At 35.3% G+C, this 19702-nt stretch overlaps 2 protein-coding genes across 2 annotated transcripts; one reads left to right on the top strand and one right to left on the bottom strand.

The window, feature by feature from the left end:
• The first annotated feature begins 1369 nt into the window (after positions 1 to 1369).
• Positions 1370 to 4032, top strand: LOC121789071 (MLO-like protein 1). Its single transcript, XM_042187604.1, has 13 exons — positions 1370 to 1585; positions 1682 to 1739; positions 1844 to 2052; positions 2115 to 2231; positions 2304 to 2364; positions 2445 to 2524; positions 2609 to 2673; positions 2739 to 2837; positions 2908 to 2957; positions 3058 to 3098; positions 3177 to 3454; positions 3531 to 3591; positions 3665 to 4032. The coding sequence occupies exons 1-13, from the start codon at positions 1460 to 1462 to the stop codon at positions 3872 to 3874; spliced, it is 1455 nt and encodes a 484-aa protein (XP_042043538.1). The 5' UTR covers positions 1370 to 1459; the 3' UTR covers positions 3875 to 4032.
• An 82-nt stretch (positions 4033 to 4114) lies between these two features.
• Positions 4115 to 8514, bottom strand: LOC121789070 (serine/threonine-protein kinase rio2-like). The gene is made up of 12 exons (XM_042187602.1): positions 8279 to 8514; positions 8135 to 8181; positions 7955 to 8025; positions 7642 to 7755; positions 7377 to 7552; positions 7179 to 7267; positions 6346 to 6463; positions 6069 to 6142; positions 5926 to 5973; positions 5249 to 5417; positions 4758 to 4886; positions 4115 to 4616 (listed from the first exon to the last, which is right to left on the bottom strand). The coding sequence occupies exons 1-12, from the start codon at positions 8360 to 8362 to the stop codon at positions 4281 to 4283; spliced, it is 1455 nt and encodes a 484-aa protein (XP_042043536.1). The 5' UTR covers positions 8363 to 8514; the 3' UTR covers positions 4115 to 4280.
• Positions 8515 to 19702: the final 11188 nt, after the last annotated feature.

Below are 19702 nucleotides of genomic sequence, written 5' to 3'. Positions count from 1 at the left end.
ACACCGGTCTACAGTTCAAATATGTTGATATTTGGCAGCGTCGTCAAGGACGAGGAAAGGTGGGCCGGCGGTGTCCGCTCGAGCTCGGGCTCAACCTCAAAGCGCACGAAGCACACGGCGAGCGGCACTACTCGTCTGGTGACACCGGTGAGGCCAGCGAGGGTGAACGCAGGTGTTTGGGGTACGGGGATCCAACGCCCGACGAATACGGGGATCCAGCCTTGGGCGCCGTCGGCCGCAAGGGACGAAGGCGGCGAAGACGGCTAGAGCGAGGAAGGGCCGAGGCGAATCAAGCCAGTCGGCCTCGGGATCGGGCTCGCGGGGAGGCTCGGACACACTTATGGTGGCGTACATGACCGCCTCAATGGCGGACACTTCCCGCTTCTCGTACGCCAATTCACGGCCTGGTGGAACGGAATTGTGTATATGGCAGCACAACTTGGCCTTCCGACTCCCCCTCAACCTCGACCGCCTCCGGAGGATGATTCGCCGGCGGAGTAGTTTTTTTATTTTCCCACGTTTAATTGTGTGTTTTTATTTTGTATTTTTTATGTTTTTAGGATTTTAATTGTGTGTGTTTTTTATTTTTTTTAAGTTTAAGTTGAATTTTTTTAATGTTGTATTTTTTTTAATAAAGTGTGTTTGTTTTTTATTAAAGTGTGTTTATTTAAATTGAATTGGGTTGGAAATAAAAAAAAATGAAATTGAATGAATAGTAATTTAAGGAACGGTTAAGGAACGAAGGGTTGCAGGTTCCGTTCCTTAGTTAAGGAATGGAGTAAAAAAGTATAGTGAGGCCCTCAAATAGTGGTTTAAGGAACGGTATAGGAACGGTATAGGAACAGCGTTGTGGATGGCCTAAGGTTGGCCTAAGGTTGATGATTTCCTGTCATTGGATTCCTATTTGGCGTTGTATTGTTTCCGACTGTCGGACCAATTCACATAGGAAACAATATCTAAAATATCCAACTCTATCAACTTCTATTATATATATACGTATATACGTAATTAAGAAAATATAGATTTTAAAAATAATACTAACTGCTAAGACATACCTGCACATGTAAAATATACACTCTCCAATCCCTAATAGATGTATCATATTTGATCAGTCCAAGTTTTAAGATATTGTTTAATCTGTGAAGTAAAGTGAGCGAAAAAATTAATAGTGTGTTCCCACCCTACTTTTCTATAATTCATTAGTTGAATACTAAAAATTAAATTATGCTAGGCATAATTCAGTCAACCAAATACATAAATCTCATCTTAGATTATTTCATACTTATTATGTAAATTCCTAGCAATCAAGAAATATTATGAAATATTTATGCATGACAAATTATTGTCAAGCAAGGCACGAATACTTGATCATCAACTTGTATTGAATCTTCTCCAATTCTTTATAAAAGGAAGATATAAACAGAGCTGTCCTGTGTCTGTGTTTGTGAGAGAGAGAGAGATGGCCGGAGGTGGTGGAGAAGGAGCTTCCCTAGAGTATACTCCGACATGGGTGGTGGCGTTCGTCTGCAGCGTCATCGTTGCCATATCATTTTTAGCTGAAAGATTACTCCATAGTTCTGGCAAGGTTAATCTTCATTTCTTCATTACTTCTTTCAATTTCACTACCTCATTTAAAGGATAGGATTGAATTGAATTGTGGTGTTATATTATATATGTGCAGTATTTATTGAAGAAGAATCAGGGGTCTCTGTTTCAGGCCTTGCAGAAAATAAAAGAAGGTCACATTTTCATTTCCTAGTATTAGTAAGATGATGAATCAAATGCATGTGTAGTAGTATTATTTAATTTACTGGGGTGGTGTTTTTTTTTATGAATGATGCAGAGCTGATGTTGCTGGGATTCATATCCTTAATGCTGGCTGCATTTCAATCCAAACTTAGTAAAATCTGCATTCCTAAAGGCTGGACTCATCATTGGCTCCCTTGCAACAAGGAACAAAAGATCAAATCCACAGCTCACTTCCTCACCTTCTCTTCCACCCGCCACCTCCTCGCCGCTGCTGATGACTCTGCAGGTTACTGTGATTCCAAGGTCTCCTCTCTCTCTCTCTTTATCTCTTTCTCTCTCTCTGTCTCACGAAACGATGTTTGTAGGGAAAGGCACCGTTGCTGTCTGTGAAAGCTCTGCATGATCTCCACATTTTCATCTTTGTGTTGGCTGTGTCCCATGTTGTATTCTCAGTTCTCACACTCATCTTTGGGCGTTTGAGGGTAATTTTATCCTTTTTCTTCAACTTACTTCCCTCTCATCTTCATTACCTAATTGCCTTGTGTTTTCGACAGATACGGCAGTGGAGACATTGGGAAGATTCCATACTCAATAAACAATATGATCCTGAACAAGGTCATTCTGCATACCATAATTCTCTTCTGATTTTATTTTATTTTATTTGGACTCATCACATATTGATTGAAATCTTACAGCTGTGACTCATGTCCAAGATCATGCCTTCATCAGGAACAGATTTTCCGGCATCGGTAAAGTGTCGTTGTTTGGATGGGTGGTAAGTCACACCACACGGATTTGGCGTATAGAGAAATGAACAGATTGTCATGAGAAGTTATGTTTTTTTATTTTCCATTTTCAGAAATCTTTCTTCAAGCAATTCTTTCACTCTGTCAGCAAAGAAGACTACACCACTCTCAGGCTTGGCTTGTAATGGTAAGAATAAACATATAAGTCTATCTTTGATTTGTTCTTTTGTTTATACCTCCTACTTTTATGCAGAATCATTTCCGTGGAAATCCCAAGTTCAATTTCTACAAGTACATGACTCGCGCTCTCGAAAAAGATTTCAAGAAAGTAGTTGGAATTAGGTAAGCAGTGGATACCTTTGCTCTTGGGTGTTGATTCTTCTTCTCACTGATCACTTGACCTCAACTGCAGTTGGTATCTTTGGGTGTTCGTACTTCTCTTCTTGTTGGTGAACGTCGATGGTAAGAACTACTAGTATTCTCATGATCAAGAAAACAATAGAGAATTATACATGCATGCTTTCTTGACTGAAACATGAATTTTGATTTGTTTTTGGATCAGGTTGGCATGCATATTTCTGGATCTCCTTCATTCCTCTAGTAGTAAGTAGTAGTAATATCCTATTTTCTAGATATACAACATGAAATAATTTGGTATAACTGGAAATGAAATGAATGCAGCTTTTGCTAACTCTGGGGACTAAGCTGGAGCACATAATAATCCAACTAGCTCGAGAGGTGGCGCAGAAGCACATAGCAGTCGAAGGGGACTTGGTTGTGAGCCCTTCGGACGATCATTTCTGGTTCCACCGCCCACGCCTCGTGCTAATACTTATCCACATCATTCTCTTCCAAAATGCCTTTGAGATTGCTGTCTTCTTCTGGATGTTCCTCCTCAATGGCTTCGACTCCTGCATAATGGGAGAAGTCGGCTATGTCATTCCTAGACTTGTCATAGGGTGCGTAAACCATCAATTCAATATAATTACTAAGTTTTAGTATACATTGATGAACTGAGTGATTGTTTTCGTGCAGGGTGTTTGTACAGTTCCTTTGCAGTTACAGCACTCTACCGCTCTACGCCATTGTTGCGCAGGTAACTTGCTAAAAAACTGAAGATTTGTGGATTATTCACAGAGTTTTGATATATTGATTTGGTGGTTTTGAAGATGGGGAGTTCGTTCAACAAGGCGATATTCAAAGATCATGTTCAAGCCGGGCTGGTCGGGTGGGCTCAAAAGGCTAAGAACAAGGACGCTAGCAAGGGCAAGGATTCGGTGTCGGATCATCAAGGATCTCTTCTCAAACTTGAGGTGATGCAGAGTCCACCTACACACAACAATAATGGGACAGCCCCAGAAATCAAACATACTACCTGATTGAAACCAAAGCATACGTGTCCAAGATTGTGTTTGGATTAGTCAATTTCAAGACAGTACAACTTGATTTGTATTAAGAGTTCATGTGATTAGTATATGGTTGTATGAGTGAGTGTTTCTTCTTTTTATACCACGCTCGCATCTTGATTATAAGGTAATTATGTGAAAGGAATTGAAGTGAAAAAAACACTAAAAACTGGGCCTTACACAGCAACAATATTGATAATATTAAACAAAAAAAGAGAAAATTCATGCTAGTTTACACGCAGATCAAACTGAGAACTGTTGAATATTAAGAAATACATGCACCATACTATATCTACTCTCGAATCTGAGCTGCTCATGTGTAGTGTTAAGGCAGTTGCCTTGGAATTGTTTCACAACGAGTACGATACGATAGCCATTCTCACCAGCTGCCTAATTGTTTTTGGATCTTTGAATTATGAGAGGACTTTCCACCTTTGTCCTTGTAACTATTTCTAGAGGTTATACCTTTCCTCCTCCCACGAGCAGCTTGGATGGCACGTTGTCGTTGCTTGGTCAGACGCTTTTCAAGCTCAGGGTCATCGTCATGCTCCTCTTCTTCTTCTTCTTCAGAATTATCGTCCGCTGAACTATCATGGTGCTCAACCTGCCTATCTTCCCAGGCCATTTCGCTACTTTGTCTAGCCTCGTTGGAAGTATGCTGATGCAAAATGTTTTGATTGGCTTCTGAATCACCTTCGTGCAAGTTATCTCCTTCCTGCAACCAGAGTTTTTTACGTTCAAGAGGTCAATGCACAATTCTGAACATAATCAATAACAATAGAAACTTAAATGAATCTGTAGTCTGTAGGCATACAATAAAAAACTTAGCTAACATGCATAAGTTAACTCTACACACCTCTTTAGTCAAGCTCAAGGACTCAAAACCACTTAGGGTTGCATCATTTATGTGTTGAGCAGTATCATCTGCATCCTCACTTTCTCCAGAATCAGATCCCAGATCTTCTTCAACATCCCCATCAACAAACTGCATAATAACCATCAAAACAAAAGCCACTTTAGCAGGCAGCCAGAACTTAAAGAATTAACACCATATTCCATCAAACATGTCAATCATGTATTGAAAGATATTGATCGTTGTAGTGGAAAGCATTTTGCTATTAAAGATATTCGACAGAGGAAAGAATGAAGGTTGCAGCTTCTTCATATTAAGAAGAGTAAGTCTTTCGCCTCAAATATGAGCCTTTGATTAAAATCATAGAATAGCTCTTTATATACAAATAATGCAGAAATAAATACTACTACAATTTAAAGACCAAATCATACTTCCAAAACTTGTGGTGAAATTTGTTTGAAGATATTTGATAGATGAAAGACTAAAGGCAGTACCTTCTCCATATCATCTTGATCCTTTCTAGTGAAACCACTAGCTTCAAGTTCCTTGTCCAGGACACCAGAAACTTTATTTATGTCTGAAAACTGAGGCCGGCAACTTCCACCTAACTCTACATCTGAATCATCACACTCAATTTCTTTTTCGTCAAAAGAGAGGTGAAACCTAGTACCAAAAGAGAGACCATGTTAGTGTTATCATAACAACATTCAAGCCTTCAGTTCAAACTTAAAAATTGCAACCAGTATTTACTTGCTTGAGCAAATATCTTTTTTGAGAGGCCAAACATAACTGAATGCTGGTCAACTTTGTGGCTTCTCAAAAACTATATTTGCTCAAGCAAGTAAATACCGGTTACGATTTTTAAGCTTGAATTGTAACTCATGGATAGTGATGAAAAGTTTACAAGTTATATTTTGATTTCAACATAAAAAACAGCAAAGCTAGTTTGAAATACAACTTACATATTTTTTTCAAAACCAACACAGTTATTCATGTTTTAATTAAACTTCTCTATGCATGAGATATGTAGTGAGTTCAAAAATGATCTTATCAAAATCCTAATTTTATTATTTTATATCGCATACATGCTTAGACGGTAAAGTGTTGACCAGGCGTCACTAGCTCCTTTCTTATATTACAACATAGCATTTTGTTTGAAGTAATCGACTACCTTTTCCGGAAAAACTTGAAGATGCACTCAATATCGCGGTCAAAGTACCTAAAAGAAGAGGAATTTAGTGTTTATGATAAAATTAAGTCATTGTGAAAAGTGTGGGGATAAGTCATCTGTCGTAATGGTCTGCAAAAACCTACATGTGTGCATTTCGATGAGAAACCGAGATCATTTGTGGAAAATCAATCATTGTCACCTTCTCATCATCATCAATCTACAAAGTGAAAATAACAAACGGTAAATGGTGGATGACAATACGTCTAGAACATTAACAGCAACATACATAAGCTTTTAGCTAGTAAGAACGGGCCAATACTAAGGCAAAGCCAAGTTGCAGAAAACAACATACAATTACAATGGATAAATATTCAATAAAACACAAAAATGTGACCATGAAATCAACATCCAATGCCTTACCATGATATTAAATTCATTGAAATCACAGTGAATGAGCCCGTGCTCTGCCAGGCGTACAACAAGACCAAGAATTGTTTCAAAGATTGTATCAGGATTCGGCAACTCCTTAACCTGCACACTGCATGAAACAGGATGATCAAATACAATTCTAGTCCATACCATATCAAGATTCAAGTTGGAAAACAATTTCCATACATTCAAGAGTTTAAGATTGAAATTTCCTTCTTGATGGTTTCAGGATTATGAGGATGTTTTAAGTTCTTAATTATGGAAATGCCATGAAACTCCTGTATAAGAGGCAACATCTAACATAAAAAAGCTGTGACCAAACCATTGGAATCAATAATATCAATCATATATATTGCATTTTCCATCTACATCCTTGCAAACCCAACTTTACTTTCCTAGTCATCATCATGCAACTCCTACAATAAACAAGGTTGGCGCAAAATATTGAGATGAGCTGTGTTTAATAGGCAACTTTTAGTTAATTAACAACCTCCACACACATAGCATTGCTTGCAAGGGTTAAACCCAGAAAAGGTACTGACTCAAACTTATAAAACTGTAACTATGGAATAGAAATGACATTTTATCCATTTGCTCCATTGGCAATTTGGCAGGTAATTTAAAAGTAGGTGATAAATATATTGCAGTTGGAGTCTTATAGGAGAAAATTTCTCTTATGAATGATTTTCCCTTACAATGACCTAGCACAGCTGTATTAATTCATGAACGCCAGCACCACACATGCCTATATTTACATTGTAGTAGCCCTGAGAAGAGGAAGAAAAAATGGAATACATTAGACCATACACAACTTATACACTTACAGCGGGTAACCTTGGACGAGTGACATGATAACACAATGCCGATTGCAATCCACTGCATTTGGAACAGGAAAACCATGTTCTTCCAAGGCCTGCCGATAAAGATGTGAAAGATTACGAACTCGACCACAAGAGCAGCACCTTCATTTTAGCTTCTATCCAAAAAATTTAGAAGAGAAAGAGAGAGTACAAGAACCAGACCTTCATAAAGGCAAATTCTTTGATGGCAGCAAGCCTTGACAAGTATAACCAGTTAAAGCTTCTGCGATGCCTCAAATAATCACGTTTAGACTTGACTGCTCTAAAAGAAACCCTACCAAGCCTGTGTAACTTCATAGCAAGAACTGTGCCATCTTCCGTACCAACCTCGAATATATCTTGAAAAAAAAAAGAGATTTAATCAATACCACTTAATGATTATATACAGACACATCGAAAATCTGCAACAGGTGCAAGGCACATATACCAGACTCCTTCCCCACACCAATCTGTCGACCAACAGAAGCAAAAACTCCCCTGTTCACCAATGTCTTGATTGCAAGAAAGTCGTAGCCCAAGTATGTTAGCCGGAAACCATCATCTACACCAAGAATACACTACACTCAGATTTATCCTAGTAGAGTGTGCAAGCAGACGGTGGAAAGCAAGAGGTAAATTCATTAACAATATCTTATCAACATAAACTAATCAAAATATCGACTTCAAAAAAATTCAAATACATATTACAAAAAAATTAGCTCTGAAAAACTAAAATAACGCAAGAAAAAAGGTAAACTAACACTTGGAAGAGTCATGATGCACCAGCTTGTGCTTGAGTAAATTCTTCAATACTTTATAAGTGCCGCCATGCCTAAAAACCAAACATAGACATAAACAAAGCATATCAAACACCACGAGATAAAAAAAGTGGTATGCTACGGTGAATTCAATTATGCAGTGCAACGAATTCTTCAACTTACTTGAGTGAGGCGATTCGGCCGATCAACTCCGCCGGTACAATTTCATGCTAAAATAGTAAAAATAAAAAATTAATTGATTAGGAGAAGAGCAATAGTAATGCTAAACTAGAAAAAGTACTAATTGGTAGGAGAACAGAAACAAACATTGCGCATTCCCATCTCGACGGCGGTAAGAACCCTGAAATCATCCTTGGTCAGATACCGCAAAGCATTCACATCTAACTTCATTGTTTGAAGCTCTCAGCTATGCAGAGAATCAACGATTATTTCTTCGAAATTATGAGAATTTGATTTTGAAGGTATTGTTACATCAGCTGACTGTAAAAGTAGAGCGCGGCGACGACATGAAGGAATTAAGATTTTTTTCTGGGCCGTATATAACCTTGTTGGGTTAGCAAGAAAATTTTTTACTATTGCAAAATCAGTTAAGAATTTGAAACTAAACGAAGTATTTCTATTTATAATCTATGTCCTATCTATGCTAATCTAAAGTGACAGTTCAATAAAAAGACAAATTTACCCTTTTTGGCGGGAAAATGCAAAGCTATTTTGTTTACCCTTTTGGCCATTTAAAAAATGACAACATTGGACAGAAAATAGGCAGATATTATTGGACAAAAAATTGGTAAACACTAGCTTCTCAAACAAGATAAAACACCTATACATACAAATACCTTTAATTGAATCTACATTATTATTGATTAATCAACCCGGCGACGGCTGAAAGACAGTAGCAACGGCGACTGAAACGACGGGGAGCAGGACTGCCCCCCCCGGGCTTCGGCGGCGGCGGCTTGACGAGACTGCTGGAGAGGGGACAACGCCGACGGAAGCGGTTGCTGCCTCGACGCGACGCTGAGGCTACGGTAGGCGGCTAGGTCGCGACCACTGAGGCGACATCTCAGCCTCATCGGCGACTCGGCCGCGAAAGGAAGAGGAACGCCGCTGCCTCAATAAGCCAGACCCTGGTTTTTTCGGTTCTAGGACGGAGAAGGCGAGGGATCGACGGACGATTGGCGTAGATTCGCCGGAGCCGACGGAGGCAAATGGCGGCGGAAAAATGGAAAAAATCGGAGACAGATTGAGAGAGGGAAACGTCGCCGGTGCATAACGACGGCGGCACCGGCCGAACGCGAGCAAGGATTCACCGCGACGGGAGAGAGGGCGAGACTAGGGTTGAGGATTTGGGGAAGAATGGAAAGAAGAAATGAGGGGAGAGAGAGGGGAAGCAGAGACGGATGGGAGTATATTTGTTTTGGGCCTCTACATGTTAATTAAATTGGACCACTGAATGTTAATTGATTCAGGCCATTAAAACTTTATTTTTGGAGTATGAATTTTAATTAATTTGTGGCCATGAAATTTAATTCCTTGGACCATGAATTTTAATTGACTTGGGCCATTAAATAATTTCCTTTGGGCCTCTGATTTATGTTGGGCATTTTAATACTTGGACCAACAACCAATTAGTTTTGACCTTACTAATTAAATCTCATTTTATATTTAATCCAAGAGAATTAAATTGAGGATGGACTAATAATAAATTAAGTCATAGAATGGGCTACCAATTTTAAAAAATACAAGAGAAAGGGAGGGAGATGCCACATTTTTCTGTAGGGTTTGTAGGGAATATTAATTTATGGAGTATACTGTTATTTAGGTTTATTTGTGTTGAAATTTTAGTCCAAGGATTGTATTATTTGGGCTTTATTTGTATTGGATTTTATGATTTTGAAATATTTTCTAAAAATATAGTTTTAAATTGGGTGTTACGTATATATCATTATATTTATGTTTTAAAAATTATGTTTTAATTTTGAACTATTAATTTATTGGACTTTGTATAAATATTTTTTAATTTAAATTCATCTTTGTAATTAAGTTTATGTATTGTTATTTTGCCTTTTATTTGAGTTAAAATTGGAATTGTGATAAATAGTTTAATTTGCCTTCTATTTGGGTTAAAATTAAACTTTTATTCACCATTGTAATAATTTCTTCTCTGAATTAATCTATAAACTAAATGGCAACACAAATATATAATTTAATTTTCATGCTATATTTATTTAATTAAAATATTTAATATTTCATCCTCATAAAAATAAAGACATTTTTTATATTCGATTCAATTGAATGACCGAAAGTTTTAATTATTCGTGAGTTTAACTGAATATTAAAATAATACTTCTATTTTTATACGAAGTTGTAGCATGTCATTGAAGTGTGATTGCTCTATATGTATTATATAATTTTAAAGTGTTTTAGTTAATATGTATTTTAAAATTTATAGTTAATTAATTAAAATAGTTTTTGAATTATCTAATATGAGTATACTGTTATTGTACGTTTCTTATTACAATTCCTACTCTTTGATCTTTACTCACACATATAATCTTTATTTGTATATTTATTCTAATTAACTTATATTCTTTGATCCTTAGCTACACATATTCTTTTTGTAATTAATTTTATTGTTTTTACTCCACTTGGATCATAAATTAATATTATATATAAATAATACATTCATTAAGGAGTAGTACATTTTTTTTAAATCTTCACATTGCTTTGAGTTCTTCTTTTCTATATTTTTATTATATTTTGTATTCATTATTTGAAACTCTTATGTCTCGTGCATAGCACAGAGGTTAATACTAGTTGTCCATAAAATAATACTCATTCAGTTCCAAAAAATTAGTAGTAAAATAGCACATCTTAGAATGCAAAGCTATTTTGTTTACCCTTTTGGCCATTTAAAAAATGACAACATTGGACAGAAAAGAGGCAGATATTATTGGACAAAAAATTGGTAAACACTGGCTTCTCAAACAAGATAAAACACCTATACATACAAATACCTTTAATTGAATCTGCATTATTATTGATTAATCAACCCGGCGACGGCTGAAAGACAGTAGCAACGGCGACTGAAACGACGGGGAGCAGGACTGCCCCCCGGGCTTCGGCGGCGGGGGCTTGACGAGACTGCTGGAGAGGGGACAACGCCGACGGAAGCAGTTGCTGCCTCGACGCGACGCTGAGGCTACGGTAGGCGGCTAGGTCGCGACCACTGAGGCGACATCTCAGCCTCATCGGCGACTCGGCCGCGAAAGGAAGAGGAACGCCGCTGCCTTAATAAGCCAGACCCTGGTTTTTTCGGTTCTAGGACGGAGAAGGCGAGGGATCGACGGACGATTGGCGTAGATTCGCCGGAGCCGACGGAGGCAAATGGCGGCGGAAAAATGGAAAAAATCGGAGACGGATTGAGAGAGGGAAACGTCGCCGGTGCATAACGACGGCGGCACCGGCCGAACGCGAGGAAGGATTCACCGCGACGGGAGAGAGGGCGAGACTAGGGTTGAGGATTTGGGGAAGAATGGAAAGAAGAAATGAGGGGGAGAGAGAGGGGAAGCAGAGACGGATGGGAGTATATTTGTTTTGGGCCTCTACATGTTAATTAAATTGGACCACTGAATGTTAATTGATTCAGGCCATTAAAACTTTATTTTTGGAGTATGAATTTTAATTAATTTGTGGCCATGAAATTTAATTCCTTGGACCATGAATTTTAATTGACTTGGGCCATTAAATAATTTCCTTTGGGCCTCTGATTTATGTTGGGCATTTTAATACTTGGACCAACAACCAATTAGTTTTGACCTTACTAATTAAATCTCATTTTATATTTAATCCAAGAGAATTAAATTGAGGATGGACTAATGATAAATTAAGTCATAGAATGGGCTACCAATTTTAAAAAATACAAGAGAAAGGGAGGGAGATGCCACATTTTTCTGTAGGGTTTGTAGGGAATATTAATTTATGGAGTATACTGTTATTTAGGTTTATTTGTGTTGAAATTTTAGTCCAAGGATTGTATTATTTGGGCTTTATTTGTATTGGATTTTATGATTTTGAAATATTTTATAAAAATATAGTTTTAAATTGGGTGTTACATATATATCATTATATTTATGTTTTAAAAATTATGTTTTAATTTTGAACTATTAATTTATTGGACTTTGTATAAATATTTTTTAATTTAAATTCATCTTTGTAATTAAGTTTATGTATTGTTATTTTGCCTTTTATTTGAGTTAAAATTGGAATTGTGCTAAATAGTTTAATTTGCCTTCTATTTGGGTTAAAATTAAACTTTTATTCATCATTGTAATAATTTCTTCTCTGAATTAATCTATAAACTAAATGGCAACACAAATATATAATTTAATTTTCATGCTATATTTATTTAATTAAAATATTTAATATTTCATCCTCATAAAAATAAAGACATTTTTTATATTCGATTCAATTGAATGACCGAAAGTTTTAATTATTCGTGAGTTTAACTGAATATTAAAATAATACTTCTATTTTTATACGAAGTTGTAGCATGTCATTGAAGTGTGATTGCTCTATATGTATTATATAATTTTAAAGTGTTTTAGTTAATATGTATTTTAAAATTTATAGTTAATTAATTAAAATAGTTTTTGAATTATCTAATATGAGTATACTGTTATTGTACGTTTCTTATTACAATTCCTACTCTTTGATCTTTACTCACACATATAATCTTTATTTGTATATTTATTCTAAATAACTTATATTCTTTGATCCTTAGTTACACATATTCTTTTTGTAATTAATTTTATTGTTTTTACTCCACTTGGATCATAAATTAATATTATATATAAATAATACATTCATTAAGGAGTAGTACATTTTTTTTAAATCTTCACATTGCTTTGAGTTCTTCTTTTCTATATTTTTATTATATTTTGTATTCATTATTTGAAACTCTTATGTCTCGTGCATAGCACAGAGGTTAATACTAGTTGTCCATAAAATAATACTCATTCAGTTCCAAAAATTAGTAGTAAAATAGCACATCTTAGAATGCAAAGCTATTTTGTTTACCCTTTTGGCCATTTAAAAAATGACAACATTGGACAGAAAAGAGGCAGATATTATTGGACAAAAAATTGGTAAACACTCGCTTCTCAAACAAGATAAAACACCTATACATACAAATACCTTTAATTGAATCTGCATTATTATTGATTAATCAACCCGGCGACGGCTGAAAGACAGTAGCAACGGCGACTGAAACGACGGGGAGCAGGACTGCCTCCCCGTTGGGCTTCGGCGGCGGCGGCTTGACGAGACTGCTGGAGAGGGGACAACGCCGACGGAAGCGGTTGCTGCCTCGACGCGACGCTGAGGCTACGGTAGGCGGCTAGGTCGCGACCACTGAGGCAGCCTCATCGGCGACTCGGCCGCGAAAGGAAGAGGAACGCTGCTGCCTCAATAAGCCAGACCCTGGTTTTTCGGTTCTAGGACGGAGAAGGCGAGGGATCGACGGACGATTGGCGTAGATTCGCCGGAGCCGACGGAGGCAAATGGCGGCGGAAAAATGGAAAAAATCGGAGACAGATTGAGAGAGGGAAACGTCGCCGGTGCATAACGACGGCGGCACCGGCCGAACGCGAGGAAGGATTCACCGCGACGGGAGAGAGGGCGAGACTAGGGTTGAGGATTTGGGGAAGAATGGAAAGAAGAAATGAGGGGGAGAGAGAGGGGAAGCAGAGACGGATGGGAGTATATTTGTTTTGGGCCTCTACATGTTAATTAAATTGGACCACTGAATGTTAATTGATTCAGGCCATTAAAACTTTATTTTTGGAGTATGAATTTTAATTAATTTGTGGCCATGAAATTTAATTCCTTGGACCATGAATTTTAATTGACTTGGGCCATTAAATAATTTCCTTTGGGCCTCTGATTTATGTTGGGCATTTTAATACTTGGACCAACAACCAATTAGTTTTGACCTTACTAATTAAATCTCATTTTATATTTAATCCAAGAGAATTAAATTGAGGATGGACTAATGATAAATTAAGTCATAGAATGGGCTACCAATTTTAAAAAATACAAGAGAAAGGGAGGGAGATGCCACATTTTTCTGTAGGGTTTGTAGGGAATATTAATTTATGGAGTATACTGTTATTTAGGTTTATTTGTGTTGAAATTTTAGTCCAAGGATTGTATTATTTGGGCTTTATTTGTATTGGATTTTATGATTTTGAAATATTTTATAAAAATATAGTTTTAAATTGGGTGTTACGTATATATCATTATATTTATGTTTTAAAAATTATGTTTTAATTTTGAACTATTAATTTATTGGACTTTGTATAAATATTTTTTAATTTAAATTCATCTTTGTAATTAAGTTTATGTATTGTTATTTTGCCTTTTATTTGAGTTAAAATTGGAATTGTGCTAAATAGTTTAATTTGCCTTCTATTTGGGTTAAAATTAAACTTTTATTCACCATTGTAATAATTTCTTCTCTGAATTAATCTATAAACTAAATGGCAACACAAATATATAATTTAATTTTCATGCTATATTTATTTAATTAAAATATTTAATATTTCATCCTCATAAAAATAAAGACATTTTTTATATTTGATTCAATTGAATGACCGAAAGTTTTAATTATTCGTGAGTTTAACTGAATATTAAAAATAATACTTCTATTTTTATACGAAGTTGTAGCATGTCATTGAAGTGTGATTGCTCTATATGTATTATATAATTTTAAAGTGTTTTAGTTAATATGTATTTTAAAATTTATAGTTAATTAATTAAAATAGTTTTTGAATTATCTAATATGAGTATACTGTTATTGTACGTTTCTTATTACAATTCCTACTCTTTGATCTTTACTCACACATATAATCTTTATTTGTATATTTATTCTAATTAACTTATATTCATTGATCCTTAGTTACACATACTCTTTTTGTAATTAATTTTATTGTTTTTACTCCACTTGGATCATAAATTAATATTATATATAAATAATACATTCATTAAGGAGTAGTACATTTTTTTTAAATCTTCACATTGCTTTGAGTTCTTCTTTTCTATATTTTTATTATATTTTGTATTCATTATTTGAAACTCTTATGTCTCGTGCATAGCACAGAGGTTAATACTAGTTGTCCATAAAATAATACTCATTCAGTTCCAAAAAATTAGTAGTAAAATAGCACATCTTAGAATGCAAAGCTATTTTGTTTACCCTTTTGGCCATTTAAAAAATGACAACATTGGACAGAAAAGAGGCAGATATTATTGGACAAAAAATTGGTAAACACTCGCTTCTCAAACAAGATAAAACACCTATACATACAAATACCTTTAATTGAATCTGCATTATTATTGATTAATCAACCCGGCGACGGCTGAAAGACAGTAGCAACGGCGACTGAAACGACGGGGAGCAGGACTGCCTCCCCGTTGGGCTTCGGCGGCGGCGGCTTGACGAGACTGCTGGAGAGGGGACAACGCCGACGGAAGCGGTTGCTGCCTCGACGCGACGCTGAGGCTACGGTAGGCGGCTAGGTCGCGACCACTGAGGCAGCCTCATCGGCGACTCGGCCGCGAAAGGAAGAGGAACGCTGCTGCCTCAATAAGCCAGACCCTGGTTTTTCGGTTCTAGGACGGAGAAGGCGAGGGATCGACGGACGATTGGCGTAGATTCGCCGGAGCCGACGGAGGCAAATGGCGGCGGAAAAATGGAAAAAATCGGAGACAGATTGAGAGAGGGAAACGTCGCCGGTGCATAACGACGGCGGCACCGGCCGAACGCGAGGAAGGATTCACCGCGACGGGAGAGAGGGCGAGACTAGGGTTGAGGATTTGGGGAAGAATGGAAAGAAGAAATGAGGGGGAGAGAGAGGGGAAGCAGAGACGGATGGGAGTATATTTGTTTTGGGCCTCTACATGTTAATTAAATTGGACCACTGAATGTTAATTGATTCAGGCCATTAAAACTTTATTTTTGGAGTATGAATTTTAATTAATTTGTGGCCATGAAATTTAATTCCTTGGACCATGAATTTTAATTGACTTGGGCCATTAAATAATTTCCTTTGGGCCTCTGATTTATGTTGGGCATTTTAATACTTGGACCAACAACCAATTAGTTTTGACCTTACTAATTAAATCTCATTTTATATTTAATCCAAGAGAATTAAATTGAGGATGGACTAATGATAAATTAAGTCATAGAATGGGCTACCAATTTTAAAAAATACAAGAGAAAGGGAGGGAGATGCCACATTTTTCTGTAGGGTTTGTAGGGAATATTAATTTATGGAGTATACTGTTATTTAGGTTTATTTGTGTTGAAATTTTAGTCCAAGGATTGTATTATTTGGGCTTTATTTGTATTGGATTTTATGATTTTGAAATATTTTATAAAAATATAGTTTTAAATTGGGTGTTACGTATATATCATTATATTTATGTTTTAAAAATTATGTTTTAATTTTGAACTATTAATTTATTGGACTTTGTATAAATATTTTTTAATTTAAATTCATCTTTGTAATTAAGTTTATGTATTGTTATTTTGCCTTTTATTTGAGTTAAAATTGGAATTGTGCTAAATAGTTTAATTTGCCTTCTATTTGGGTTAAAATTAAACTTTTATTCACCATTGTAATAATTTCTTCTCTGAATTAATCTATAAACTAAATGGCAACACAAATATATAATTTAATTTTCATGCTATATTTATTTAATTAAAATATTTAATATTTCATCCTCATAAAAATAAAGACATTTTTTATATTTGATTCAATTGAATGACCGAAAGTTTTAATTATTCGTGAGTTTAACTGAATATTAAAATAATACTTCTATTTTTATACGAAGTTGTAGCATGTCATTGAAGTGTGATTGCTCTATATGTATTATATAATTTTAAAGTGTTTTAGTTAATATGTATTTTAAAATTTATAGTTAATTAATTAAAATAGTTTTTGAATTATCTAATATGAGTATACTGTTATTGTACGTTTCTTATTACAATTCCTACTCTTTGATCTTTACTCACACATATAATCTTTATTTGTATATTTATTCTAATTAACTTATATTCATTGATCCTTAGTTACACATATTCTTTTTGTAATTAATTTTATTGTTTTTACTCCACTTGGATCATAAATTAATATTATATATAAATAATACATTCATTAAGGAGTAGTACATTTTTTTTAAATCTTCACATTGCTTTGAGTTCTTCTTTTCTATATTTTTATTATATTTTGTATTCATTATTTGAAACTCTTATGTCTCGTGCATAGCACAGAGGTTAATACTAGTTGTCCATAAAATAATACTCATTCAGTTCCAAAAAATTAGTAGTAAAATAGCACATCTTAGAATGCAAAGCTATTTTGTTTACCCTTTTGGCCATTTAAAAAATGACAACATTGGACAGAAAAGAGGCAGATATTATTGGACAAAAAATTGGTAAACACTGGCTTCTCAAACAAGATAAAACACCTATACATACAAATACCTTTAATTGAATCTGCATTATTATTGATTAATCAACCCGGCGACGGCTGAAAGACAGTAGCAACGGCGACTGAAACGACGGGGAGCAGGACTGCCCCCCCGGGCTTCGGCGGCGGCGGCTTGACGAGACTGCTGGAGAGGGGACAACGCCGACGGAAGCAGTTGCTGCCTCGACGCGACGCTGAGGCTACGGTAGGCGGCTAGGTCGCGACCACTGAGGCGACATCTCAGCCTCATCGGCGACTCGGCCGCGAAAGGAAGAGGAACGCCGCTGCCTTAATAAGCCAGACCCTGGTTTTTTCGGTTCTAGGACGGAGAAGGCGAGGGATCGACGGACGATTGGCGTAGATTCGCCGGAGCCGACGGAGGCAAATGGCGGCGGAAAAATGGAAAAAATCGGAGACGGATTGAGAGAGGGAAACGTCGCCGGTGCATAACGACGGCGGCACCGGCCGAACGCGAGGAAGGATTCACCGCGACGGGAGAGAGGGCGAGACTAGGGTTGAGGATTTGGGGAAGAATGGAAAGAAGAAATGAGGGGGAGAGAGAGGGGAAGCAGAGACGGATGGGAGTATATTTGTTTTGGGCCTCTACATGTTAATTAAATTGGACCACTGAATGTTAATTGATTCAGGCCATTAAAACTTTATTTTTGGAGTATGAATTTTATATAATTTGTGGCCATGAAATTTAATTCCTTGGACCATGAATTTTAATTGACTTGGGCCATTAAATAATTTCCTTTGGGCCTCTGATTTATGTTGGGCATTTTAATACTTGGACCAACAACCAATTAGTTTTGACCTTACTAATTAAATCTCATTTTATATTTAATCCAAGAGAATTAAATTGAGGATGGACTAATGATAAATTAAGTCATAGAATGGGCTACCAATTTTAAAAAATACAAGAGAAAGGGAGGGAGATGCCACATTTTTCTGTAGGGTTTGTAGGGAATATTAATTTATGGAGTATACTGTTATTTAGGTTTATTTGTGTTGAAATTTTAGTCCAAGGATTGTATTATTTGGGCTTTATTTGTATTGGATTTTATGATTTTGAAATATTTTATAAAAATATAGTTTTAAATTGGGTGTTACATATATATCATTATATTTATGTTTTAAAAATTATGTTTTAATTTTGAACTATTAATTTATTGGACTTTGTATAAATATTTTTTAATTTAAATTCATCTTTGTAATTAAGTTTATGTATTGTTATTTTGCCTTTTATTTGAGTTAAAATTGGAATTGTGCTAAATAGTTTAATTTGCCTTCTATTTGGGTTAAAATTAAACTTTTATTCATCATTGTAATAATTTCTTCTCTGAATTAATCTATAAACTAAATGGCAACACAAATATATAATTTAATTTTCATGCTATATTTATTTAATTAAAATATTTAATATTTCATCCTCATAAAAATAAAGACATTTTTTATATTCGATTCAATTGAATGACCGAAAGTTTTAATTATTCGTGAGTTTAACTGAATATTAAAATAATACTTCTATTTTTATACGAAGTTGTAGCATGTCATTGCAGTGTGATTGCTCTATATGTATTATATAATTTTAAAGTGTTTTAGTCAATATGTATTTTAAAATTTATAGTTAATTAATTAAAATAGTTTTTGAATTATCTAATATGAGTATACTGTTATTGTACGTTTCTTATTACAATTTCTACTCTTTGATCTTTACTCACACATATTTTCTTTATTTGTATATTTATTCTAATTAACTTATATTCTTTGATCCTTAGTTACACATATTCTTTTTGTAATTAATTTTATTGTTTTTACTCCACTTGGATCATAAATTAAAATTATATATAAATAATACATTCATTAAGGAGTAGTACATTTTTTTTAAATCTTCACATTGCTTTGAGTTCTTCTTTTCTGTATTTTTATTATATTTTGTATTCATTATTTGAAACTCTTATGTCCCGTGCATAGCACGGAGGTTAATATTAGTTGTCCATAAAATAATACTCATTCCGTTCCAAAAAATTAGTAGTAAAATAGCACATCTTAGAATGACATGCATTTACGGTTAGTAAAATAGAAAAAGATAGAAAAAAGAGATTGAAATACTGTTAGTATATAATGCGGTTCGCATTATTAAAGAAATTATTACTAAAAATAGAATTGTGGAGTATATTTTAATAGGATGTAT

Source organism: Salvia splendens, unplaced genomic scaffold (assembly GCF_004379255.2).
Source record: "Salvia splendens isolate huo1 unplaced genomic scaffold, SspV2 ctg128, whole genome shotgun sequence".
In the NCBI taxonomy this organism is placed as follows: Eukaryota; Viridiplantae; Streptophyta; class Magnoliopsida; order Lamiales; family Lamiaceae; genus Salvia; species Salvia splendens.
Note: the sequence above shows the minus strand (reverse complement) of the source record. Positions and strands in the feature narration are given on the sequence as shown.